A 27,420-nucleotide genomic window follows, 5' to 3' on the forward strand; every position below is an offset into this window, starting at 1 on the left:
AAACAGGATCGGCGGAATTAATTCTTGACAAATTTGTCCAGAATGCAATTTGGAAAAAACGTATTTATTTTTCCAGAGGCACTTTTATTAGAAAGTAGTGTTTAGCAGAAAGCGAAATCCCTTAGGAGGAAATTTTTATTTAGTGCAAACTAAAATATACCATGTCTATTAAATCACCATAACCAGATTAAATTCCTCTCAGGATTACAGGAGAAAACAGGCTGGGTAGTAAGCATGATATTAACAAGGAGACATTGGAATAAACAGAGGTTTTTAGTGAGGAAAGCCTCTTAGGGAGGAAAGCGAAACGCAGTGGTCTAATTGTGATTTTTCCTTGTTCAGTACCAAAACAGCACATATTACATCAGAAAACTACTCCTCCAAACCAATATACACAGCAGGAGAAACCCAGGCCTAACCCTGGGGCATGTAGTGCCCCACTTCAGAAAAAGATCAGTGACAGCACACCTGGGGTGGGTTGGGGTATGGACGTATTTTGCGGAACAGCACAGTTAACTTTATTAGTAAAAAAGAGAATGCATTCTACAGTGATTTAAAAATTTTTAACTTTAAATGAATTTATTCTTTCTAGCTGGCCCTGAACGATCTGGCCGTCATCTTCAGTTCCACATCTGGTGGGAGGTGGGGTGGCCGCCTGGAACAGAGGAGTCTCAGCCAGCGTCTTGGAGGGCCCTTCACCTCCTCACTCAGTTCCTGCCAGCTGACCACTAAAATTTGGGTCATGGGCCAGCACCAGAAACACGGAAGATGATGACCTTGCCCCATATAACTTACCGGAGGGAGATGGGCATTCTCACGGGGTCCGTGAGGTCGTGGGAGAATCATAGCAAATACTTGAGGAGCATGTCCAGGCGGCAGGTGTTCCAGGGCACCTGTGTGTCTCCATGAGCCACAGTGAGCACACGTGTGTCCCCTCGAGTTTCTGTTCCTACTCTTGGGGTACCCAGAATGAAGGGCCTACGTCTGCATGCTTTCCTTTCTTCCATCTGGTCTCTGAAACTGTGCTTCCTGTGCTCCTCCACCAGTATGTGTCAAGTCTTCCCATCAGGAAGTGCGTCCTATCCTTTTGCAAACTTTCTGATCCAACCTGGACTCTGCAAATTGTACAAACTAATCTATACTTCTCCGTTTCTAAGAGGGGTTGTTACAGGGCCACACTTAGCCACAGTTTATAAAACACTGTGATGTGAAGAAAGGCTGTTTTTGCTTCATCTGGTAAGGATACATTTTGTGTATGTAAAAGTACATGTTTATACACACAGGTACAGAAAACTTTTGCAGTCAATGAAGCAGAAATTGTGAGGAGAAATTAAGTAATTCTCATTATGAAGAAGTGAGAGAACGTCGCATGATGTTTTCAAAATATAACAAAATGTACTCACATGCCAGAGGCATAATCCTTTTAGGGGAGAATATCTGTCTGTTGGCAGAACATCAGATAGCACAGTTAATTATGCATTATATTACTCAACTGCATTTTTCAACTCAAGGCTTTCAATTTCTTACTTTTAAGAACTCTGCTTAATTATATGTGTCACTCTTCATAGATACACAAAAAGCTTGGCAATGGACACCATTTCCCCATGGATTTCAAGATACTATGTTATACACTTTAAATATGCATAATTTTTATTAAAGGTAAATAATATCCTTAAACGTTTTTACCTTCACGTTAATATGAAATAAATAAAATAAACGACAAAAATCATCAAATGTCAAATTAATCAGGATTATTCATAAAAAATCATGTATTTGCAAAGCCCTGAAATATCTATGGTATGTGTATATTTACAGCAACTTGAACACAGAGACATTATTTCTAAAAGTGTCGTAAGGAAATTTTCTACTTTATTGTAGGAAAATACGTAATTACATATCTTTCTGTCTATACATAGGTAAACAGATGTGCTGGGCACGTGAACTCTTTAATTTAGAAATTGACCTGAGGAGCCATTTTAAAATGGCACCAGACACTCGTACAGGTGCTCCTTCGGAGACAGTGAGTGTTGACAAGGCAGGTAATAAGCTACCTAGGACGACGTGGAATTAAAGTAAGCACTAGACTATAACAAACGTGCTTCGATTCTTCTGATGCGAGGGGCTGCCCAGACCTTCCTTTGTGTGAAGCTGACACTCTCCTGGTTGCCTTGTGTTTGTAATTTGGGGCTATGTGAACGGAGCGAACACGGAAAACTTTCTTAGGCTTTTACTAGTGTGCAACTTTACAAAATGTTTTACCTTTCGACTTTTTTTTTTTTTTGGACTGCTAATAGTTTATTTTATTGGACGGCTTACATTGATATGAGGACAATTAATGACAATTAAGGATATGGGGGGGAAGCAGAAAGAGGGATGGAGGGAGGGGGTGGGGCCGTGGTGTGTGTCACACTTTATGGGGGCAAGACATGATTGCAAGAGGGACTTTACCTAACAATTGCAATCAGTGTAACTGGCTTATTGTACTCTCAATGAATCCCCAACAATTAAAAAAAAAAAAAAAAGAACTCTATAAAGGAGTTCTTTATATGATAAAGGAGTAAAATCAGATGAAGAAATTGCTTTGCCTTTGAGTCAAGCTTTTCTTTTGAATGAGACTCAAGCAGTTATGAGGGGGCTTTAGAAAGAAGAAAAACAAACCAAAAAAAAAAAAAAAGAAAGAAGATAAACAGGCAGCCTGGACTAATCAAGTCATTCTGGAAATTGTCGGACATGAATCAAGGCATTTAATCCTTAATTTCTTAATAACAGGAGCAATGAAAAACATCAAATACAGTTGCTACTATATATATCTCTGCTACAGGGCTAGTCAAATGGCATATGAAAGAGTCAGAAAAACAACTGAAAAAAAAAACTAAGTTTACGCTTATAAGTTATTTAACTCAATCTACATCGAGAGATGTTACATTAAGTGATGCTCCCTGAGTTTAAAATGCAACACATTTTTTAAAAGACAGAGTTATACAATAGCTTACATACTCTAAATATGCATATGTATGGTTTACATATTATGATAAAAATGTTGAATAATTGAACGACAATATTTGAAATTGAGATTGAGAGTAGATTTATACTCTCAATAATTGAAATTGAGATTGAGAGTAGATTTATACATTTCACATTATTCTTTCAGATTAGTGTTAAAATAAATACATTTAATAGGTAATATTTTCAAAAGCCAAAAGTTAGGATATAAAAAAATAACATTTTATATGAAATTTACAGTAATAAATGAATTTGTATCTGGTAAAGTCTAGTTGTATCCAACCATTGTGTGTGCACACATGCAATTCAGTTTGTCCCATTTTAACCATCTTCCCTGAGCAATATTTCTGTCTGGGGTGTTGTGTAACCCCAAAGCACTAGGGGGAAAGATACCGGGCATCAAGTCACTGTCTCCCTTCTGACGCAACCTGGCCTGTAGCTCCTTGCAACTGTGGGTCAGCTCTTTTATCCCCAGCTCCAGACCTGCTCAGAGGGTCCCAATCTCTGTGTCAGAACCACACAGGGCACCATTTTTCCCCCTTGTGGTCTTTGCACACTGATCTGGAATCATAGAAGCATTTGAACTGAGACACGCCCCTTGTAAACATTCCATTGTTGCTACACCATACTGGCTACCAGGACTTTCCATAAGGATGGTGACCTCCCAGGACTTCCCCTGCAACAAAAGTAGCCGCCAGCTCTCAGATTTCCCAGTCTCTCGCGGGTTCTTCTCTCTATATCAGTTCTCCCAGGACCACGATGACATCTTGCTATCAAAGTGTCCCCTTCCCTCGAGCTGGTTAGCCTTTTTTAAGCCACTGAATATCTCTCATAATAGTTTCTTTCCTCCATAGAATAAAAAGCAAAAACACATATATCTAATAGTATCAAAGGTCTAAGCCCACATTAATATTCTGCTCTAATAAAAAAAACTTCCCATACCTAAAAACAATCATGGATGAATTCTAAAACACAATATTGAATGACTTTTACAAAATAATAAAGTTGTTTTATGGAGAAAACACTAGCCCGATAACCATACACTTGACATCGGAAAGTGAAGAATCCCTTCTGGTTTTGACCATCCAGGGTGTGGACATGTCATTCAGAATTTAATCTCAGCCTTCCTTCTTCAGCTACAAGGTTGTATTTTCTATTACAAAATAGTTCCTTTTCATTACAGGTAGTTTTTATTTATTTTAATCTAAACATCATCTTCTGGTGGCTTGGGAAAATACATTAGAAAACGAATACAGACCTTTTAAATGTTTGAGCTTTATCCACACCTCCAACTTGATCACTTTATCCCCAGATAGTATCACTGGTATTATTATTATTATTATTGTTTTTTGAAAACACTACATTGGAAGTTAGGATATGTTGGGAGTATCATGTCATATTTTGTCAAAGGACTCAAAGGTTATCAATAACCTATACACCCCAATATCCACATACTATCCCTGCCAATAAAACTGAGCAACGATAGAAGGTAGAAAGGAGGGTACAAAACACCTGTGTGGATTATCCTGACTGATTTACTTCTGGAACATTCCTATTTATTTCCTATCCTTTGCTTGACAGATTTTTTTGAAAGCAGCACATGTGTTAACCATGAATATGTTAATACTCTGAATAACTAAAACATTAATTCTGAGTGCTTAATATTGTTTTTCTAACTAAAAATATGGTGAAATTCAGGCTATTGAGCTGCTACAGAAGGAATATACCTCAAAATAATATTATCCACAAAATGGATAGTTTTGAAAAACAATAAGCCTGATATTTTATTCCATGGTATGGAAACTATTCCAAATAATACAGCATGGGGCCAATACTTGAACATGGTAGGGAGAGGTGGAGTCCTAAAAAGTCTAAGCAGGTACTCATTTATAAGTGAATTATGTTTGTAATTTCCCTTTATAGTAATATATTTTTTCTAATTTTAATATCAGGTGTATACAGATTAAGTAGAATGATTTTGAAGTAGTTCTTCTTTTTCAGTTGTCTATAATGATTTGGCATGCTCTATTTTTTGAAATTATCTTTTATCTTTATTTATAAATATTAGTTGTCTATTCTTTGATACTTTGGGAAAGAAGTAGTTAACTGATGACTCCATACTGAACTTCGGAGTCAAAGCATTCTATAATAGACATACTCTTATTTGACAATGTGAATGTTACTTTCTTTGCATTACTATTATTATTATTGCTTAATACTTCGTTGCAGCAAACGTCTGATTTCTTTTCTGAATGTATTTGTCTTCGTTCGTTCTTTGTGAGGGTTTTGTTTCTGGTTCCTATCTTAAACATTGTTATTGTTGTTAAATTTTGTAAAGGCAAAAAGTGTAAGCCTAATGAACACATGTATATGTGAAAATAAAAACAAAATCTAAGCAGGTAATTTGGTAATGGTGGGACTAAATGCCTTTGGGGGATTTTATTTCTCAGCTTTGGAAACACTTAGATGGGCCCTGGATAGTATCTTGCTGGAGTGGGGGAACCCTCTTTTTGAGGAAATTAATTTCACTGGTAAACCATTGAATAAATTATTCTCTAAGAATATTTCTAACTCCTAATTCTTACTCTATTCTCACTCCTTAGAGTAGGCCAAGCCTTTTATAAGTTAGATTATGAAGATGCTCATATTGGCAAGTGGAGGAAATGCAAAGTTATGAAATACAGATTATTGATATAGATTTGGCAACGTTTGTCTTTAGAGAGAAATTCTTTAAAGTGATTACATTTTTCTGGAAAAAGACTTGATGTAGTGATTTTTCTCCCAATTTACTTAAAATGTGCATTTGACATTTTAACTAAACTGGAGTTGTAAAGATATTTGATATTTCCAGACAACAAGCACTACAGGTTGCGCAGTGTGCCCAGTGTGTGGTTTGGAAGTTCACCACTGTCTACCGCGGCAATGGCTCCCTGACTCACGCAGGTGGAATGGACTTCTCGTATGCTGGTCTTCCTTTATGACTTAGCTTTTCAGCAATCACCACTTCTGACAGTAAAGATTATTACACTGCCATCAGTGGTTTAAATATCTTGAATGAGAGCATCTTACAAAATACTGTGAATCTATTTCTAGATGCAATTCATCCTGGTAATTTCTTAAGGGATGGAAGAACTAACTTTTTCCATTTGAAACTCATGTTTCTGCTGAATGAATATGTACCTGGAATATAAAAGGGCCACCACAATTTGTTCCTACTTTACCTGACAATCACTCATGTGTGACAGGTGCATTCTCCCATTTGCCAGTATTGCTCCATGTGAGAGGGAAACCTTTCTCCCAGTAAAAAATATAGTACATGAGATTCTACAGGACAGCAGAGATGCAACTTAAAAAGCATATATAGAGAGAGGCATGTTGGGGCTGACATTAACTATAATTTTTTTAACTAAAAATAAAATTGATTTCTTGTCACTATTCTCAGCCAAATCTCCTTTCCTGACCATTCTTTCTTCCTCCTGGAAATGATTGAACTAGATCCTGGGATGAAAACACAATGCTTGGAATAAGAGTATTAGGGTTGCTGTCTGTGGTGACAACCCTGTCACGGAGGAGGGGCAGACTTCCCCTCTGGGTGAACAGACCCCTTTCATGCCTTGCTGTCAGGGCCAGGGGCTGCCCATATTGGACAGAATAGTTAGTAATACATCATACTTGCTTGATGTATTTAGACAGACTTGGGGGAAGGAATAAAAACAAGAGCAGAAAGATAAATATTTGTGGCTGAATTTGGACTTCTGTCATTATGACATGGTTTAAATATTCTCACACCTAACTATCAGAAATATGAATTTTTTTTTTTCTGATTCTCAGCATATGATGAAACGGGTCAAATGTTCCCGTGTTTTAATGTAGTGATATCAGGTTTAATACAGAAACATGGATCTTTCTTTCTTTCATTGACTTAGTACTTTATTAATCCCTGGATACGTTATAATGAGAAATACAGTGGCTGACAAAGATAGAAGGATGTAAGGATGGCAGCAAGATGAGAATTAGAGAAATACTTACAGATGGAATCTGGAACAAGGCCATTGTAAAAGTGTATTAGATGCTTAGGAAAGGTCAAAGATTTGGCTCTAGATATTCTGTTAGTCAATACTAAGGGGAAAACACAACCAGCCCCATGGTCTGCTGGATCCCTGCAGTCCTGTCTGCCAAACCACCAAACAGCAAGTTTCACCAGCTGTTTGTATAAAGCTCCTTACACCTGGATGGTGTGATGAAGCAATGGTTGTAAATGTTTTCATCATGAATTGAGCTCTTGGAGTTTTTTCATGCTCATTTATATAAATTCATCCTTCTCCATCCAATCAGTGTTGGAGTCCACCTTTTTGCACTCAAATATAAATGAGTCCATTTCATTCCTGATATTTAGAAAACTATCAGATGTATAACACACAGGCATACTTCACCTACACTCGTGAATACTGAACTCCTCCCACACCTCCTGAGCATAGTCGCAGAACATTGTTCTTTTTTTGTTGTTTTTTTTATTTTTATTTTTATTTTTTTATTAAATCATAACTGTATACATTGATATGATCATGGGGTATCATACACTCGGTTCATAAACCATTTGACACATTTTTATCACAGTGGTTAACATAGCCTTTCCGGCGTTATCTCAGTTACTGTGCCAAAACATTTACATTCTACCTTTACCAAGTTTCGCAAATACCCCTGTAAGATGCACCACAGGTGTGATCCCACCGATCCCCCTCCCTCTACCCACCCCCCTCCCTTTCCCACTTCCCCCTATTGTTAAGTTGTAGCTGGGTTATAGCTTTCATGTGAGAGTCCCAAATTAGTTTCATAGTAGGGCTGTGTACATTGGGTACTTTTTCTTCCATTCTTGAGATACTTTACTAAGAAGAATATGTTCCAGCTCCATCCATGTAAACATGAAAGAGGTAAAGTCTCCATCTTTCTTTAAGGCTGCATAGTATTCCATGGTATACATATACCACAATTTATTAATCCATTCGTGGATCGATGGGCACTTGGGCTTTTTCCATGACTTAGCTATTATGAATTGGGCTGCAATAAACATTCTGGTACAAATATCTTTGGGCATATACCCAGAAGACCAAAAATCAGAACATTGTTCTTAAGAACACTTACAACTAGCCGGGCGTTGTGGCAGGTGCCTGTAGTCCCAGCTACTCAGGAGGCTGAGGCAAGAGAATTGCTTAAGCCCAGGAGTTGGAGGTTGCTGTGAGCTGTGTGATGCCATGGCACTCTACCGAGGGCCATAAAGTGAGACTCTGTCTCTACAAAAAAAAAAAAAAGAACACTTACAACCTTGCTACTTTTTCTTGGGCTAATAGAGTTCTGCCATGTTCCTTCATAACCACAACTCTTTATAAAAGTTATTAATTAAAAAGAATATGAAATTATATTTATTTAAAAGTGGTAAAACTGTTTTTTTTAATTTATTTATTTTAATTGTTTAATCATAGCTGTGTACATTAATGCAATCAAGGCGTACAATGTGCGGGTTTTATATACAATCTGAAATATTCTCATCAAACTGTTCAACGTAGCCTTCCTGGCATTTTCTTAGTTACTGTATGTAGACATTTGTATTCTGCATTTAGTAAGTTTCACCTGTATCCATTCTAAGATGCACCGTAGGTGTGGCCTCACCCGTTACCTAAACATACATTGAAAACTTTGAAATGGGAAGTTACTAGATGAAATAATCAACATTTTTGTTAAATGTATCTTTGAAATGAATTGAGAGAATGTTTTATTATTAAATCTTTTGTTTGTGTTCTAAATTGATTCTTTCAATCATTGTTAATATTTTTTGCATGTCTCTCTATCTCAACCTTTTAAATATATTTTTATTAAACTATTTAATTTCAGATAGATATAGATTCACATGTAGTTATAAAAATTATACAGAGAGATCCTATGAACCATTTACAGTTTTCCCAATGCTGTGACTTTTCCAAATTATTGTACAGTAACAGTTGCAGGATGTTGATATGATACAGTGAAGATATAAAATATTTTCAATCACCATAAGGGTTTCTGTAGTAAATACCAAGACCAATTGCTGAATCTCATGGTAATATCGAGTTTAATTTTTAAAGAAAATGTTAAACATTTCCCAGGTGACTGTATAATTTTACATTTCCACTACCAATAGATGAGTAATCAATTTTCTCTACATTCTAGTCAGATTTGATGTTGTTACTACTGTTTTTATTTTAGCCATACTAATAAGTGTAGTGATTTTTCTCTTCCGGATTTATTTGCACTTCCCTAATGTTTAATCATGTTAAACACTTTTTACGTGCTTATTTGTCATTTGCATATATATTATTTAGGTGATAAAATATTATGCATTTATATGAACTTCACTTTATTTTGATTAATATGAAAGCAGAAATGGTTAGGTTACAATGTTTGTGTTTGGTCGTGAGGTCCCTGTTGAAGCTGTGTCCTGTTCCCAGGTGGTGCGCCATATGCTCTGACACGGTGCTTATTAGGTGGGAGCACACCCTCAACATCTCCCTCCTCCCCAATACCCCAATACTTGAATTAAATTAAGTTTTGCTTTAGTGTAGCCATGTATTAGTTTGTCTACTGGCTTCATATTAAAATTGAGTACATTAGATGCTCGCTTTTCCATTCTTGTGATACTTTACAAGAGAATGTTCTCCAACTCTATCTAGGTTAATGCAAAAGATGTAAAGTTTCCATATTTTTTATTGCTGAATAGTATTCCATGGTATACATATACCACAGCTTATTAATCCATTCATGAGTTGATGGGCTGTTCCCACATCTTGGTGATTATAAATTGAGCTCTGATAAATAATCTAGTGCAAATGTCCTTATGATAAAATAATTTTTATTTTCCTTCTGGATAGATGCCTACTAATAGAATGGTGGGATCAAATGGAGGGTTTATTTTAAGTTCTTAGAGGATTCTTCATACTTTTTCCCAAAGAGGCTGTATTAGCTGGCAATCCCACCAACAGTACCAAAGTGTTCCCTTCTCTCTACATCTGTACCAGCACCTGCAGATTTGGGAATTTGTGATGTGAGCTGTTCTCACTGGAGGTTAGGTGATATCTCAGGGTGGTTTTGACCTGCATTTCTCTGATGATTAGGGGCAAGGAGCACTTTTTCATATGTTTGTTGGCCATTTGTCTGTCTTATTCAGAGAAGGATCTCTTCATATCTCTTACCCATTGATAGATGGGATTGTTTTGATCTTTTTTTGTTGATTAACTTGAGTTCTCTGTAGATCCTGGTTGTAAACTCTGTCAGATTTGTAAGTGTAAATATAATTTCCCATTCTTTTTTTTTTTTTTTTTGTAGAGACAGAGTCTCACTGTACTGCCCTCGGGTAGAGTGCCGTGGTATCACACAGCTCACAGCAACCTCTAACTCTTGGGCTTACACGATTCTCTTGCCTCAGCCTCCCAAGCAGCTGGGACTACAGGCGCCCACCACAACACCCAGCTATTTTTTGGTTGCAGTTTGGCCGGGGCTGGGTTTGAACCCGCCACCCTCAGCATATGGGGCCGGTGCCCTACTCACTGAGCCACAGGCGCCGCCCATAATTTCCCATTCTGAAGGTTGTCTATTTGCTTTAATTGTTTTGTCCTTAGCTATGCAGAAGCTTTTCAGCTTAATTAAGTCCATGTGTTTATTTTTGTTGTTGTTGGAATTGTCACTGACATCTTCATCATAAAATGTTTCCTCAGGCTGACATCTTCAAAAGAGTTTTTCTCATGTTTTCTTCTATGAATTTTATCATTTCATGTCTTAGGTTAAATCTTTCATCTATCTTGTGTAAATTTTTGTAAGCAGTGAAAGGTGTGGGTCCTGTTTTAGTCTTCTATATGAGGTTATCCAGTTCTCCCAGCACCATTTATTGGATAGAGAATTTTTCCCCCAGTATACACTTTTGTTTGGTTTATCAAAGATCATATAAGAAGAGTCTGGTTTTATCTCATGGTTTTCTATTCTGTTGATATGTCTACGTGTCTATTTTGGTACCAATCCTATGATATTTTCATCAATGTGAATAGTTAATGTAACATGAGGTCTCATAGAATGATGCCTCCAGTTTTTTTTTTTGTAATAAGAACTGCCTTTTCTATATGGGTTTTTTCCTGGTTCCATACAAAATGAAGAACTATTTTTTTTTTCATTTTTTTCAAAATATGATTTTGGTATTTTAATGGGGATTGCATTAAATCTATAGATTGCCATTAAATCAACAATGTTGATTTTTCTCACCTAAGAGCATAGTATGTTCTTCCATTTGTTAATGTCTCCTTCCTTCCTTCCTTTTCTTTCTTTCTTTCTATATATTTTTTTCTTTTTTTTTTTTTTATTGTTGGGGATTCATTGAGGGTACAATAAGCCAGGTTACACTGATTGCAATTGTTAGGTAAAGTCCCTCTTGCAATCATGTCTTGACCCCATAAAGTGTGACACACACCAAGGCCCCACCTCTTTCTATATTTTTTGAGACAGAGTCTCATCTTGTCACCCCTGGTAGAGTGCCATGGTATCATAGCTCACAGCAACCTCAGACTCCTGGGCTCAAGCGACTCTCTTGCCTCAGCTTCCCAAGTAGCTGGGATTACAGGTGCCCACCACAATGCCTGGCTATTTTTAGAGGCAAGGTCTCACTCTATCTTAGGATGGTCTCAAGCTCATGAGCTCAGGCTATCTGCCTAAGTACCTTTGCCTCACAGAGTGCTGGGATTACAGGCATGAGCCTCCACGCCTGACCTTGCCATTTATTTTCTTAGGGTATCGTAATTCTCTTTGTACAGGTCCTTCACATCTTTTGTTAGGTATTTTCCTAGATATTTTATTTCTTTGAAGCTACTGTGAAGGGAATTATGTCCTCAATTTGCTTTTCAACTTGGCTGTTATTAGCATATACAAAGATTACTTATTTGTGGCCATTGATTTTATACACTGAGATGTATGTATTAGGGCATCTTCCCAGTTCTTTCAGAGTGGTGTTCAAGTCCGCATCTATTATAGTGTTGTAGGATATCATACTATTCAGACCAATTAGGGGTTGTTTAATAAATCTGGGAGCATTTAATTTTTTTGAATATATATTTAGAATTGAAATGTCTTATTGTATTCTTTCCTTGACCAGTACATAGTGACTGTCTTTGTGTTTTCCTTACTTTCTTTACTTTTGTTGCTTTAAATCCACTTTTATCTGCAAATAAAATTGTGACCCACTCCTTTCTTCTGTTTTCTATTTGCCTGGAATATTGTTTTGCAACCCATCACCTGAAGTCTTTTTTGTCCTTGGATAAAAGGGCAAAAGATAGCTTCCCAAAGATAGCTATAGATGGCTTGTGCTTTTTTTATTTTTTTATTGTTGGGGATTCATTGAGGGTACAATAAGCCAGGTTACACTGATTGCAATTGTTAGGCAAAGTCCCTCTTGCAATCATCTCTTGCCCCCATAAAGTGTGACACACACCAAGGCCCCACCCCCCTCCCCCAGTCAGCCAGCCTGTGCCTCTTCAGTGGGGAATTAAAGCTATTCACATTTATTGAGAAAATTGATAAGTATGGTAGAGTTCTATTTATCTTATTTTGTGAAAGTCCATTGCTTAGTTTTATCTCCTGTGTCATCATGGAAGCTAGGTTTTGTATTTTCATTGCTGGTGATCCATATTGATGTTCAGTGTGGAGAATATGTCTGAGTATTTTCTGAAGAACTGGTCTAGTGATGAATTTCCCCAGTATTTGCTAATCAGTAAATGATTTGATATCTCTACTGAGTTTGAAGGTTAGTTTATCAGGATACAGAATCCTGGTAAAAAAATTGTTTTGTTTAAGAAGTTCATAGGTAGGTGGCCATTCTCTTCTGGCTTGAAAAGTGTCAGCTAAAAAGTTCATTGCCACTCTGATGGGTCTGCCCCACAGGTTAATTGGAGCCTACTCCTGGTTTGCTTGCATTTTTTTTCTTTCCTCTTGACTTTCACCAGGTTCATTACAATGTGAGTAGGAGATGCAATGTTGTGACAAACCAAGGTTCAATATCCATCTAAAGGAGTGTGTCAGAATCTTTGGTGATGCTTTAAAAATGTCCCTTTATGGTATCCTCCAGTAGGGCTTCAGTTCCTTTGGGTTATTCTTTTCTCCCTTGAGGATAACTATAATTTATATTTTTGAATGATTCATGAAGTCTTGTAATTCTCTAAGAGATTGCTCTGCTTTTGCTGTCTTCTTTTCTGCCTGTTTAAATGTCCGAGTTACCTTAAGAGCCTTATCCTCTAGCTCTGAGATTCTTCCTTCTCCATTGTCTAATCTTTTTTTTTATTCTTTCTACTGAATCTTTAACTTCCCTGAGTGACTCTTTCCACTCTTTAAGCTCTGATATATCTGTCTACTTTCATCATGTCTCTCATTCATTTATTGGGTCAATTTCTAGATTTCTTTTTCCACTTTTCTTTCAATTACCTTGATTATTTTTGCCATCACTCCTCTAAATTCCCTTCCTATCATTTGCATAATTTCTTTACAGGTAGGATCATCTCTATGGTAGCTGCCTCATGATCCCTTGTGGAGATTGAACACTTCTAGTTTTTCATGTTGCCAGAATTTCTGTTGGTTTCTCCTTATGTGTGTTTTCTTCTTGTTCATTTCTTCCCGTTTTTTCTCTTTCTTCCTCCTTCTCCTTAAATTTCCTTGTTTCTGTGCTTGGGTGTTGGAGTGACCTCTCCCAAGGCTCCTGGAGTCTACCACTATCTCACTGGGCCTCTGTAATGATGCTTCTGGGTGGGACAATCCAGCCAGTAGTGGCTGGAGTCCGCTCTCCCCTATTTCACCAACAGCAGCTAGTGCAGATATGTCTCTGGTCCTCAATCTTGCCTCCTTTCACCCAGTCAATATCCTCTTTATGATTTCGAGTATTTTCTAAATGAATTTTTGTATTTTATTACTGTTGTATTTTGACACACATATTTGAAAAAAATCAAGAATATAGAATGTACAGTGGTGTTTCAAAAATTCAGGAGGCAAAAATAACCAATATTAGGAATGAAACTAAAAAAGACAATAAGATAATAAGAGGTTACTACACAAGTTATATATACATAAATTTGGCAACTAGAGATAATATGGGCACTTCCTCAAAAAGTACAGATTACTATAACTTCCAAAAAATTAGATGAAGTGAATAACCTTGTACCTATTGAAACTTCCCCTGAATAAATTACAAAGCCCACATTCTCTGGAGAATTCTGCCAATCATAAAAAAAAAACCCACCAATTTTACACAGTAATTTCCAGAAATAGAATCGGATGTAACACTTTTACAGTCATTTGATAGCATTATTTTATCCCTTTTTATGTCTGAGTAGCACTCCATGGTATACACATAACACGTTTTGTTAATCCACTCATAAATTGACAGGCACTTGGGTTGTTTATTAAAAAAATATTCTTTTGTATAAACCTGGATGGAATTGAAACAAGTTCTTTTTAGTAAAGTATCATAAAAATGGAAAAGCAAGTATCCAATACTAATATGAAACCAGTAGACAAACTAATATATGCCCATACAAGATAAAACTCAATTCAATCTAAGTTTTGGGGTAGTGGAGGCTGGGAGAAGGGGGAAGGAGAGAGAGGGATTGGCATGTTCTCCACCTTGTGGGCACAATGTAAGAGTATATGGCACCCTCCTGGGTGTGGGACACAACTACAACAGGTACCTTACTTAACAAATGCTAACATTGTAATCATTTATGCCCTTATGTTAATCTAAAATTTAAAAATAACTACGTAAGTAAAAAGTCCAAAAATAGTGATGCTGGCATGGATGCGGAGAGAAAGAAATGCTTATACACTGCTGGTGGGACTGCAGGTTAGTTCAACCGCTATGGAATACAATATGGAAATACCTCTAAGGAACTAAAAGTAGACCTAACATTGAATTTAGAAATGGCACTAGTATGTATCTATCTTTTATAAGGCTACATGAACAAATAAGTGCCTGTCAATTCATGAGTGGATTAATAAAATGTGAAAGGATAGAGTAATGCCTTTTGCAGCAATTTGGAAGAAAATGGAGATGATTATCCTCAATAAGGTATCTCAAGACTGGAAAATGAAATGTCACATGTACTATGTAATAAATTGTGACTTACTGATGGGCACACAAGTACATAGAGGAAAGAAAAGGATTGGAAATCAAGTAAGGGTAGAAGACAAAACCCACCTAATGTGGGGAAGGGAAAACACTCACCTAACGTGCACAATAACCACTACTTGAAGGATGCATGAGAAACATCTGTATCCCCTTAATATTTTGAATAATAATAATAATAATAATAAAGAAACACCAAGGAACCTAAGAAAAAAAGACATAGAGCTAATATACGAGATCAAGTGTACAAGTTAAACAATGAATATAAAAAAATCAATAAAAAGCCACTTTCATGACTTCCATGGTGTTTTTTTTCTTATTTCTTGCCTTCTGTTTGCCTTAGGTTTATTTTGTCTTTTTTTCTAGGTTCTTTAGGTAGAATACTAGATTATGGATTTGAGATGTTTTCTTTTTTTTAATGTATGTTATAGTGCATCTAATTACCCTCTCACCACTTCTTAGCTGAGTTTTCAAATTGTAATATGTTGTGTTTTCATTTTCATTCAATTTATGCACATTTTTATTTCCCTCAAGACTCCCTTTTTGATACATGGATTATTTACAGCTGGGCTGATTTGTTTTCAAATAATAGGACATTTTCATATTAATTTCCTCTCATTGATTTCTAGTTTGATTCCATTGTGGACAGAGAATATACTCTGCATGATTTCAATTCTTTTAAATGTTTAGGGTTGTTTTCTATTCTAGGATGGAGTGTATCTTGGTAGGAGTTCTGCAGCACTTGAAAAAATGTTTATTCGGCTCCTGTTGAGTGGAGTATCATAAATATTGATCAAACCCTATTGCCTGATGGTGAGGGTGGGTTCTGTGTTCTTGCTGGTTTTCAGTTACAGAGGGGATTGAAACTCAGTTTCCTTTGCAGAAGCAACATCTTCTCCTCTGAGTTCTTTCCTATGTTGCATCAGATAACAGATGAACAGCACAGCCAAGTATCTTCTGGCCTACAACAAAGAGCAGTTCCCTTTTCTACTTTTCAGTCATTTAGTTCTTCATGGGAATGGACTATCTGGGAGTTGTTTGGATGGACATCCAAGGGGAAAAAAGTAAAGATAACAAGTGCCGCCTTTGAGGGGCTCAAGTGACATAAAAGGGTAGAGAGCAGATCTGGTAGTTCAGAAAGCTTAGTGTAATTTGGGAAGAGGTGAGCGTCCTCACAGAACTGTGAATTGTACCAGAGAGAAAAGGGGATGAACTGAAAGGCAGGGATGAAAGGGGAGACGCCACAGGAGGACGAGAAAGGACAGGCCAGCCTCTGCATCTCAGGAGAGTGTGGATTTTACGACACAAAAATACAAGCTCTTTACCAGAATTTGAGGCTTCTTATTTTGGCAGCCCTCTCATAAATCCAGAGCAGTCTCAGTGTTCATTTGGCCTCTCAACGGCTTGAGACCTATGGCCCCTGTTGTTTGCCATGTTAGCCTTACTTTCCCCAGTGGACCGCTCTGAATCCACACGGAAAACACTGACTCACAGACCAATGGGATTAGGCAGCAGATGACGTTGTAACATGTTCTCGATTGTGCTCACTGATATTTATATACATTTATACACAGGTGCATGCGCACACACAAAACACACACACACACTTGGTTAACATATATACATTGATTAGAAAGTGATTTAAAGTTGATTTATAGGAAATTATGGTTTGGTGGCAGACAATGGCCATCTAAAACCAATGAATTAGTAATAGTTTTTTAAATAAAATGAAATGTAGAAAAATTTAAGCTAACACATACTGACTACTTGTACTAGAAACAATAAAAGTAATGATAGCACTTAGGCAATTATTCCTTTAATTAAATATAACTTTGTTTTTACTTTTTCGCTCCTTGGTTTTGTCATTTTATTCATCTATTACCGTTTCATTAACTGAGCATAGTAAGCCATATTGATTAAGTTCCACACATTGATCTGCAGTCTTAGCAGTTACGGTGATGTTTAATGCCACCCAATAACCGTCCATTCGGTTTGATTGTTTTGGCATCATAGCTTTGTGTTCATGCTACATGAAACCACATACTTGTAGACAACCCTATTCACCCAAGAAAAACGAGATAAAATGTGAGTTGATGGAGATTCTCTTTGACTTTTGGAAATGCTATTATTTTTTACGGTATTATGCCTATTGTTGTATTAGCTCACTCATTCAGAGTTTTGATTTTAACCTCATTAAAAGTTTTACATATATCCTAACACAAGGACAGGGGAAAAACATTTCTTAGGTTCCAAAAGATCTGCCTGGAAATCAAACATCAAGGTCGATTCATGGATCACTGCTGTAGTTCTCTTAGGGTTGATATTATCAATAAGCACCATTCAATATGAGATTTGACAATCCCCTACCCAATAACTTAGAAGGAAGTAGAATAAATTCCAAAGCACGTGCAAAATCATTGTTTTGCGTAGTGTGAATGAGAATGACTTTGAACTGCTCTGATATCCTCCACGTGCTCAGTTTAAGACAATGACGTGTTGTATAATTCCTTTAGAAAGGCATTTCCTCGAATGTTATTTAAATGAACAAACTCTGAGCCTTGAAAAAGCTTAATTTCATTTACATACCAGAGTGTATGACTATGCTTCGTAAAATTGTTTATTGGCATGCATGAAATAAATATACCATCCTTAGAGGGGTTGTTAAATGATTTTATGAAGTAAACTTAACACCTTCATGCTGTTTAACTATGTTTGTATCTTTTTCAAATTTAGATTATCGGGATTTCAGCTGCCCTCCTCTATAGTGAGCACAGGATCTATCCTTACTCTGTGGTTCACAACAGACTTTGCTGTGAGTGCCCAAGGTTTTAAAGCACTCTATGAAGGTAGGAGATTCCCTGCATTTTTCACACATATTCTGCGTCCATGTGACCTCACATATGCTATTTTGGATTAAAGGTGTTAATCAAAAATGAAGCTGTCATGTCCAAGGTGAATGAAGCTGTCATGTCCAAGGTGGTTTCATGGTGCTAGCACGTGACTTTTGTTGAAAAGCTATGTTGAAAATTGGATAATACTATTTGCTGAAATCACAAAATTTTCCAGCACAAAACACATTGGTGGTTTTCTTTTATTCGTTAGATCTTTCTTGGTTGGAATTTCTTTGTGTGAACTTACAGTGGAGACGTTTTAAAAACTGTGAATACAAATGAGTAGCTTTCTTAGGTGGTGAATTCATTTTTAATGTAGAAGAGTTTTATGAAAATTTTTGTTGGGAAATAATACTGCTAGTCAGTGCTTACATGAAAGAAATTTCATTACTTGAGGTGGTGTTATCAAAGCTGGAAGTTTTAATTAATTGAGAAGATTAATTTGCTTTTACTGTTGTTTGATCATGCAAGATGCAGGGATTTTGTTATTTGTTTCCATGTATTCAGATTTTGTGTGTAGATACCTTTGGGATATTGCTATCATTATTAAGCTGCTTTTTGGCAGGATTTTAAAGAATAAAACAGATAAAACCTTGGTAGAGGAAATGATCTTCTCAAGCACTCGATGTTAAGAAATTGAATATTAATACTTTCAATGCTTTGGTGTGTTTAATTTAGTCTTGAGTCACAAAGAGATTTTATATTTTCTTTTACATGCACCACAAAAGATATTTTATTTAGCACAAATAAACTCTCGTCTCTGTGGATTGAAATAAAATAAAAATCTTATGGTTACAGATACAGACCACCTCCCATTTACACACAAAAAACTTTTGTCCCTGTGTATTAAAATGAAATAAAAATCTCATGGCTATAGAAGCAGACCACCTCCCATTCATAGAATGACTCTGCAAACTTTGGCCCTCGTACCCACTTACATCACATCTACATACTCTTATTTAAAAACTCAGTGCATTTGGGCAAAACTTGTTTTTTGTAGAAAGCTAACATGTGCATGTGGTTAGTGCATCTAAATTTAGTAGTAATCATCAGAAAATAGGAGAGTAGACCAATCTCTTTTTACAGATGTATAAACTAATTGATTTATGCTTTTAACGTTCTGCGTGGAATAATGCAAGGATTGTAAACTGTTTTGACCCTTTCAGGACACTGCATGGGTACATAGTTAAGTTAAAGTATATTACTGACAATTAAGGAATATTTCAATCTTTGGAAAGTAACAGGTTAATTTAAGATCAAAAGGTGCCATGGGCTTTCAAAATTGACTGTACTTATATACCATATCCTCTTATAAACCCTGAATTCACATCATTTATTTTGGCATAACATTACAAAAGCTTCTCTAAAGCTGTCCGTGCTAGCTGCTTGTGAAGCAGGCTTTGTTCAAAACACATATAGGATACTATCTTAAAAGATAGATAATGCTTTTACATTTTAGAAACTCAGCAATCTCCTTCCCCTTTCTGACGAATTGATAGCTGAATACCACATTTTTCTGGATTCTCTGACATTAATGTTATAGAATCTGTTGCCATTAGTGATTGCTAAATGAATAATTCTATCAAAATTTTCTGGGCTATTGTTGGTTTTAATAGTTATCATGATGATATAATAAAAAAATATGGATGAGATTTTCCCTGTTGGAAAAATATTTTTGGGTTATTCATAAGACCAATTTGGAAAATGACTAGAAAAATGAATAGGGCCATAAGTTAAGTTAAATGTTTTAGAAAAAAAAAATTGGATATGTGGATCCAGATGTTAAGTGGAAATATTGTACAAATAAATATCAGCCTTTATTTTGAAAGAGAAAACAAACTCGTTAAATAGGTGTCTTGTTAAAATTGTACCCAATGTTTAATATGATATATTAAAAATTATTTTTTAATTTATTTATTTGTCTCCTGGGAGCATGAATGTATATTATTTAGAGAAAAAAATTAATTAAAATAAAGATTTTTATCACAAACACCAGTTACTTCATCAATAGTCCTTCTGATTCTCATTGTGAATTTAAATACCTGTACCTTACCTTGGCAATGTCGGTGGAAAAGTGAGATTTTATTAAAATGGCACACAAAATATGCCAATACAAGCAGAGCCAATAATATTGGTCAGAAAAGTATCTAAAGTATTTTGAAATCAGAACATTCTTCTTTGGGTGATTCAGATTTCCTTCTTTACCATTTTTTTTTTTTTACTTTGAAGAGAATGTTTATCACATAATTTATATGAACAAAATAATAAAATGAAATGTTGACATATTATCTAAGACCTCTAAAGGAAATTGGATACTAAGTCAGTTTTTTAAAAATAATTTTCTGTAGCTTTCACAGTGGTAGTTTTCTTTCAATTAGCATTGAGATATATTTAGTATAGCCAGATTTTTATTTAAATTTTTATTTCATTTTTCAATTAATTTTTTAATTTAAATTAATTTACCTTGAATTCATAAAATCTTCCAAAATTCTAATATCTATCTACAAATGATAACCCTACCAACAAACATCATCTGGGCGCTGAACTCAAGTGTCTTCCCGTAGTACTTTGGAATAAATTATTGTACGTGCGTGGAAATATTAGATTTCATAATGAACATGGAAACAATAAATTAAATATTCCAATTAATATGTTCACTCATTGACTTTACCTCTGGAAATGAAATGGAAATATTTATACATGTTAAAGTCTAGTACTGATCCTAGACAGTATTTAATGTTCTGAATATGGACCTTAGCAAGTCTTAGCAAGTAATTTTATAGATGGCTGGTAAAATCAATTCATTTTAACCGGAAAACACAGTAAAATTGAAATTACTAACTTACTAGAGTGCTCTTATAATATTTTATTTGCAAATCCCATCCTTGAGCATTATTCTTGATTGTGACTTAAAGAATTTACATAGGGGGCGACACCTGTGCCTCATATGCCAGAGGTGGTGGGTTCAAACCCAGCCCCAGCCAAAAAAAAAAAAACTGCATGTGTATTTAATAAATTTGTAACAGAACATATTAAGGTTATATACAATTAAAAATTAGATAAGTTATTATCAAAATACCTATTAATACCCAGTTTTGAAATACTATGTATACATATCCTATTTATTTATTCATATATTATTATTTGCCTTTCCTCTTTTACCAAAATCTCAGTTATTTAAAAAGAATAGATAATTTTTCTTTTTTTTTTTTTTTTTTGGCCGGGGCTGGGTTTGAACCCGCCACCTCTGGCATATGGGACCGGCGCCCTACCCGCTGAGCCACAGGCACCGCCCATGAAGAATAGATAATTTTTCTTATTAACCGATCTGAGTTCTAAGAAAAAACATGATGAAGGAGGTCAGATAACTGTTAGCGATGAAGGTACAATGAACACAGAACTCAGGACAGTAAGGAGAATGTACAGACCTGGTGATATCTGAGAAGTGCGAGGCGCATGCTCCAAAGAATCTCTGAGGAGGATGCTTTTCTTATTTATTTGCATAGTAAAAGGATATGCTTCCATTTTCTAACACTTTTTCTTCTGTGACAAAGTAAACTAAATGTTAGAAACAGTCATAAGTATATTATAAAACCTCTTGGAGTCAAAATGTTATTTTGTTCACGAAGTCTTCATATTTGTTTTTATGGAATGTTTTATTAATGCATACTTAATTTTTCTGAATATCATTTCAAATATTTCCTAAGCTATTTAGTACATTTTTCATACATTGACTTTAATAATTTAAATCTTCATTATATTTTTAAAAGTTAATTTTTATGAATTACTATCTCATAATTTAGGTCAGTTTTAGCATTTTAAATGAATGAAATGAGTTTTCTATGAAATTGTGTTTTATATGACATGGTATGTAGTGAAAATAAAATATTTGCTTTTAATACAACTTATATTTGAGCAGAAAGCACCAACTCTGTGAATAAGATAGAATCTAGTACGGATTCACTGGAATCAATACTTGCCTAGTATAGGACATTTCATCAATAGTGAATCAATTGATTTTGAACAATTGACAATGGCAGGTCTTGCAATAAATATTGATGTTAATGATACATATATCTTTTCTTTTTTTATTAATTCATAGCTGTGTACATTAATATAGTGTCTCAAGAATGGAAGAAAAAGTATCCAATGTACTCACCCTTATTATGAAACTAATCTAGGACCTTCACATGAAAGCTATAACCCAGTTACAACCTAAGAATAGGGAGAAGGGGGAAAGGGAGGTGAGGGAGGGGGGAGGTAGGTGGAATGATACGTATTTTTGTATACGCATTTATCATTGTGATAATAAATTTGTTAAGGGAAAAGAAAGATTTAATGGAATTCTTGGTTAAAACAGAGCTGGTAGGAGGTGGTGAGACGTTTCTCATTAAGATACCATTAAATATAACGGTCCCTGCAGTAGCTGTAAAAGAGAAGACTCTTAAATACAAAAATACATCAAATAAGTTAATCATAAATAATAATTTTACGCATTCAGCATTTAATTCACCTTCCCAAGGTACTGTCTTTCCGTATATTAACTTCACATTTTATTTACCAAATCTATAATAAGATGAGGTGTCAAAAATATATCTAATGAATAGATGCTGGAGGTATAGTGAGATATAATTCAACATCATAAATAACAAAATTGTACTTATGGTAGGAGATACTTTTCCTGTAAAATAAATATTTCATTTTCTGGACTGGGAAAAGTAAGTCCTCATGAACGTGGCAAAAGGGGCTGTCTTGGATTCTAAAGGAATTCTTCTCTTTCCTGTTTGTTTTTGCCTTAAAATCATTAATTCTATCATGATAGTATTATGTATCCCCTAAGTAAGGTGCACTTGTCTGGAGGGACAGGCGGGTGGATGATGGTGGGAGAAGGACTGGGCAGGTGAACAGATGACAGAGAGCTCATGTTGAACCACTCCCTGTGTTTAAGTGACTTGGTCTACTCACAAATGCATGCACTGCGCATGAGTCCGTACACACGTGGGTGCACAGAGTCACTGACACGCACGCATGTCGCCTCCCATACGTGATACACGTAGTTACTCACCTGTCGATTCCTGATTCACTTACTCAGTATTCACTGGGCATCTGCCAAAGAAACCAGACTGAGTTGAGGGACAGGGACGCAAAGAGAAATGAATGTCGCCTATTGTCAAGGACAAGTGAAGGAGATGAGCAAATCCAATGAGCAGCAGTTTAATGGAAGCTCATCCGTAGTCACGCTGGCCTAACAGGGGAAGGCTCAAGAGAAAAAGGAGCCCCTGCCTGGGTCAAGGCCAGGCAGAGAGCGTCACCCTAGGGCTGTGTCCTGGAGAAGGTGCTCGTGAAGTTCACATTCGGAACGCCTGGTTGGTGTCAGACACTGAGCAGACATTCTCCAGCAAAACGGATAACAGCAGGATGTTTCTGAGTGAGGAAGAAACTGGACAGGTGAGGGGAAAAGCAAGTGACTATCTTTAAGAATTACGGGAAATCTGGTTTGACAGGGGGAATAACAAAGCAAGATGACAGTGATGGAAGTGAGTTCAGCAGGATCCGAGGGAGAAACCTTTGAGCCCGGGTTCTCCTGAGCTCAGACCTCCGGCACACCCAGCACGTAGGAAGTTTAGTATTTATATACTTTCAACTGTGAAAGAGAAAGCTTGCTCTGAGAGATCCTTAAATAAAAGTGCAGATTCATTTTACCAGACTATGAATTGAAATATAACATTTTCTTGGTTCAGGCTTTCATTTTATGTTTTTGATTGTAAGTGATAGATTTGATGTCCCAAACACATGCAGAGACAACACAGAAAACAAGGATCAAGTGAATTCTGAGTTCCTAATAGCACTTTGGAAAAATTAAATAGCTTAATTTACTGATGCTGCAATATTGAATAATTTGGTAAATGCTCATGTCTTGGGCAGTCTAGTCAGTGGATGGAACTTTCTGCCCTGTGGTCATTTTTCTTTGCACTCCTGAGGACAATGATGAAATTAAAAGACAAATTTGAATCCTTGACATTTGGCACAGAGTAAATATTAAAAAATATTTTTTGATAAAAGAATCTATGAGCAACCCCACATTAACTTTACGCAGGAGTTCATCATCCTTACCCCAAAATCAAAAAGGAAAGTCCCAGTAAATAACTGCAAATGAAAGATAGATTTTTCTCTCTCGTTAGGACACCCGTGCACCTAGGTGTTTCTAAAGAAAAGTGCCGACATGGTGTAAGGATGAACAAAGACATTATATGATCCACATTATGGATAATAAGATGCTTGCTAAAAACAACTGGCTCGACATAAGAAATTAAAACCTCACAAACTGAATATGAGTTAAATATTCATTTATCGTATATGAAAATTGCCTACGTTTTCATATATTCTGTCCATTTTCACCAGAGAACACTAAATCTCCTACACAGGGACCCTTCATTCTGTGTTTCCCTGAGTAATTAGCTCCGGGAAGGGGCGCAGCTCCCTGCTGCCTGGGCACGTCCCCGTTGGCTGAATAGATTTGGCATTTCCCTCTGACACATCCCTCAAGCAGAATTTTCTTCCCTTTAACATGCATGGATCTGGATTTAGAAAGAGCAGCTAGATTATTACCCTTCAAGCTCAAAGCTTTATTTAGAATGTCAGAACTGATTTATTTCTCCCTTGAAGTGATTACGGAAACTCCACCTGATTTAGAGCGCAGAGCAGGCGCGAGGCACCTGGCAGGATGGAAATGTTCCATTTGCAGAAAGTGATGGCAAAGAGAGAGCAGCTGCTGTCTATCAGCCGACGCGTTAGCATTGTTGTAGATTTGTCGCAGTTACAGGCGCTGAAACAAATGTAACCCTTCTAGAACTACTTTCCTCCTGACTGTAATCCTGGCTGGGAAACCCAGGATTTCCTCAGTGAGGATTCCCTTCGATTCTTGAACAGAGACAGTGCTTCTCTCAGACAGCTCTGTATTGTCTGCCGTTTGCAGGATGTTTCCATAGTAGGTCCACCAGAACCACTAATCTTAGAATGGGTACAGGCGAAACTTACTAAAGGCAGAATACAAATGTCTACATACAGTAACTAAGAAAATGCCATGAAGGCTGCGTTGAGCAGTTTGATGAGAATATTTCAGATTGTATATGAAACCTGCACATTGTACCCCGCGATTGCACTAATGTACACAGCTATGATTTAACAATAAAAAAATAAAATAAAAAAAGAACCACTAATCAGAGGTTTCAACATGACATGGAAAAATATTGATTGCATACGTGGCAGAGATCTGAGGCATAAACTTGTACCCACACCCAATAGTACCGACTCGTACAAGTAAACATTCGTCATGAGAGTAGACCTCAAGGTAAGTGTTATTATCACAGTAAAATAAGACTTTATAAAAAGAAAAGAAATGTGACTGTTAGTCCTTAGTAACATCTCCTAAGCAGGTAGAAAGGAAATGTGATCACTTTCTCTAAGTAACTCAGAGATGGGAGGAAAGGAAAGAACAGAATTGCTATAAAGAGAACATGTTAGCTGACCCAGCGAGGCTTCCATGTTATCCATGGCTGTTGATAAAATGATAGTATTGGTGAAAGAAGAGAAGATAGAATTAGTATGGGCAGCCCCTGAGCCTGGTAAAAGCGCAGTGCCAGAGGCAGAGCTCTGTCCACATCCTCTTAGCCGCGAGGGGAGGGAACCTGCGTTCAGTGGCAAGGCGCTCCCTGACCTGCGAGTGAATGTGGGGAGTTGATTTTTGCCATTCTGATGGATTGTAAAAGTAGTCCTGTTCTATAGATCTGACTTTTTTGATTTGGTTGTCGTGGAAAATATCTGCGTTTCTATGAAGCTCTGTAATTACATGCACGATTTTTTATGTTCATGTTTTTCAGTGGAAAGTCTTTCAAGTTCTTAAGAGTTTCACAACTAACAGAAAGGTCAGAATGGCTTTTGACAATTGATGGCAAAAGCTGTGTTAACCAGCAGCATTAAACATTCTTTAATCTGATTGTCGTCACTCATTTGATGTCTTGTGTTTGTTTTGATTCCTTGTTCCAGCAACCACCGTCACAGTCGCAATTTGGCTCCCCATACAGGCATAGAGTGATTAACCAAAAAAAGAACTGTGATGTCGGTGTCATTGTGAGCTATCCTTCCTGTAAACTGCAATTCATTGGTTTGCATTTTGACTTTACATATCCGTCATGTGAACTTTTCATGTGCATTTATCCCTGAAGGAAGAATCTGGTCTCAGGTGATAACACTGAATCTAGCTTCTGATTCAATTGGGATAGTGCATCATAAATTCATTAAAAGAAACTTAACATGTGAGGCCTATTGGAAATCTTTAGCTGACCTTTTGCCTTGGCAAGTCACATACACATGCACAAACATGCACACACACATATGCACACCCACGCACACACACACACACATACACACCACAGATACACACGCATGTGCACACACACACAGGCGTACAGGAGTGCACACACACACACCCCCCCCACCTTTTTATGTTACGGTGTACCGCTTTCTTTCAAGCACTATCTAGTGAAAACATTTTCTTTAAAGTTCTAGTACTGTCAAAAATAATTCCTTTTAGTCCTATATGTGTTGACCTGAGGGGAGTTCTGTGAAACATAAAAGTGAAAAAGGTGCAACATGTCCCCATTTTAGTAAAAATACAAATAAAATGAGTACAGATGCAAACAAGTGTGTACATGTTTATGCGTTCAAGTGCATGTTTGCGTGTACCACACACATACATGTGGGTAGGGTGTTCAGAAAAGTGTAGGAAAATACATCACTTGCTAAAATAAATTACTTTTGAAAGGAATGGTAATGAACAGGAAGAAGGATGGCTGGATATCTCTCTGTATAATTGTGTTATTTAACTTACTGCAGCCAGCATTAAAAAGGTAAATAATGAACATCATAAAGTAAGAAATTTCTGAAGGTGATGTAGGAATTAATATTGTTAAGTGGATCTCTGGCTCTTAATTGGAAATTGGAATGACAAGTGGAACCAAGTAATTAAAAGTCCTTTGAGATTTTATTTTTTTAATTGTTGAGTTAAGAAGTTTTAAGACAAGCACATAGGTGAACTTTTGTTTTTATAAAGAGAAGACAGAGTGTACTTCTTAGACATCGACTCACAGAAATAGAAGCCTGTCTGCAAAAATAGAGTAAAAAGCATGTTCATTCTATAAAAATAACAATATACAAAATCATTATTCAGCAGCAACAAAAATAAATAGGTAAATGTATAGTGATTTCTTCTAGATTGAAAATTGCATCATAGCTTTCTTTAAAACTTACAATGCTATCATCTTGCCAGCATTAGTTTGGATGCAAACA

The 27,420-nt window shown here is 36.3% G+C and overlaps 1 protein-coding gene across 2 annotated transcripts in view; it reads left to right on the forward strand.

Moving 5' to 3' along the window:
• The window catches only part of CSMD1 (CUB and Sushi multiple domains 1), a 1,787,407-nt gene that overhangs the window by 504,275 nt on the left and 1,255,712 nt on the right, over nucleotides 1-27,420 (forward strand). For both annotated transcript variants that reach the window (XM_053598050.1, XM_053598051.1), the window contains exon 3: nucleotides 17,915-18,027. In XM_053598050.1, coding sequence (XP_053454025.1) covers nucleotides 17,915-18,027 — 113 coding nt within the window. The remainder of the gene's footprint in view (nucleotides 1-17,914; nucleotides 18,028-27,420) is intronic.

This window comes from Nycticebus coucang, chromosome 7 (genome assembly GCF_027406575.1).
Source record: "Nycticebus coucang isolate mNycCou1 chromosome 7, mNycCou1.pri, whole genome shotgun sequence".
NCBI classification, from domain to species: domain Eukaryota; kingdom Metazoa; phylum Chordata; class Mammalia; order Primates; family Lorisidae; genus Nycticebus; species Nycticebus coucang.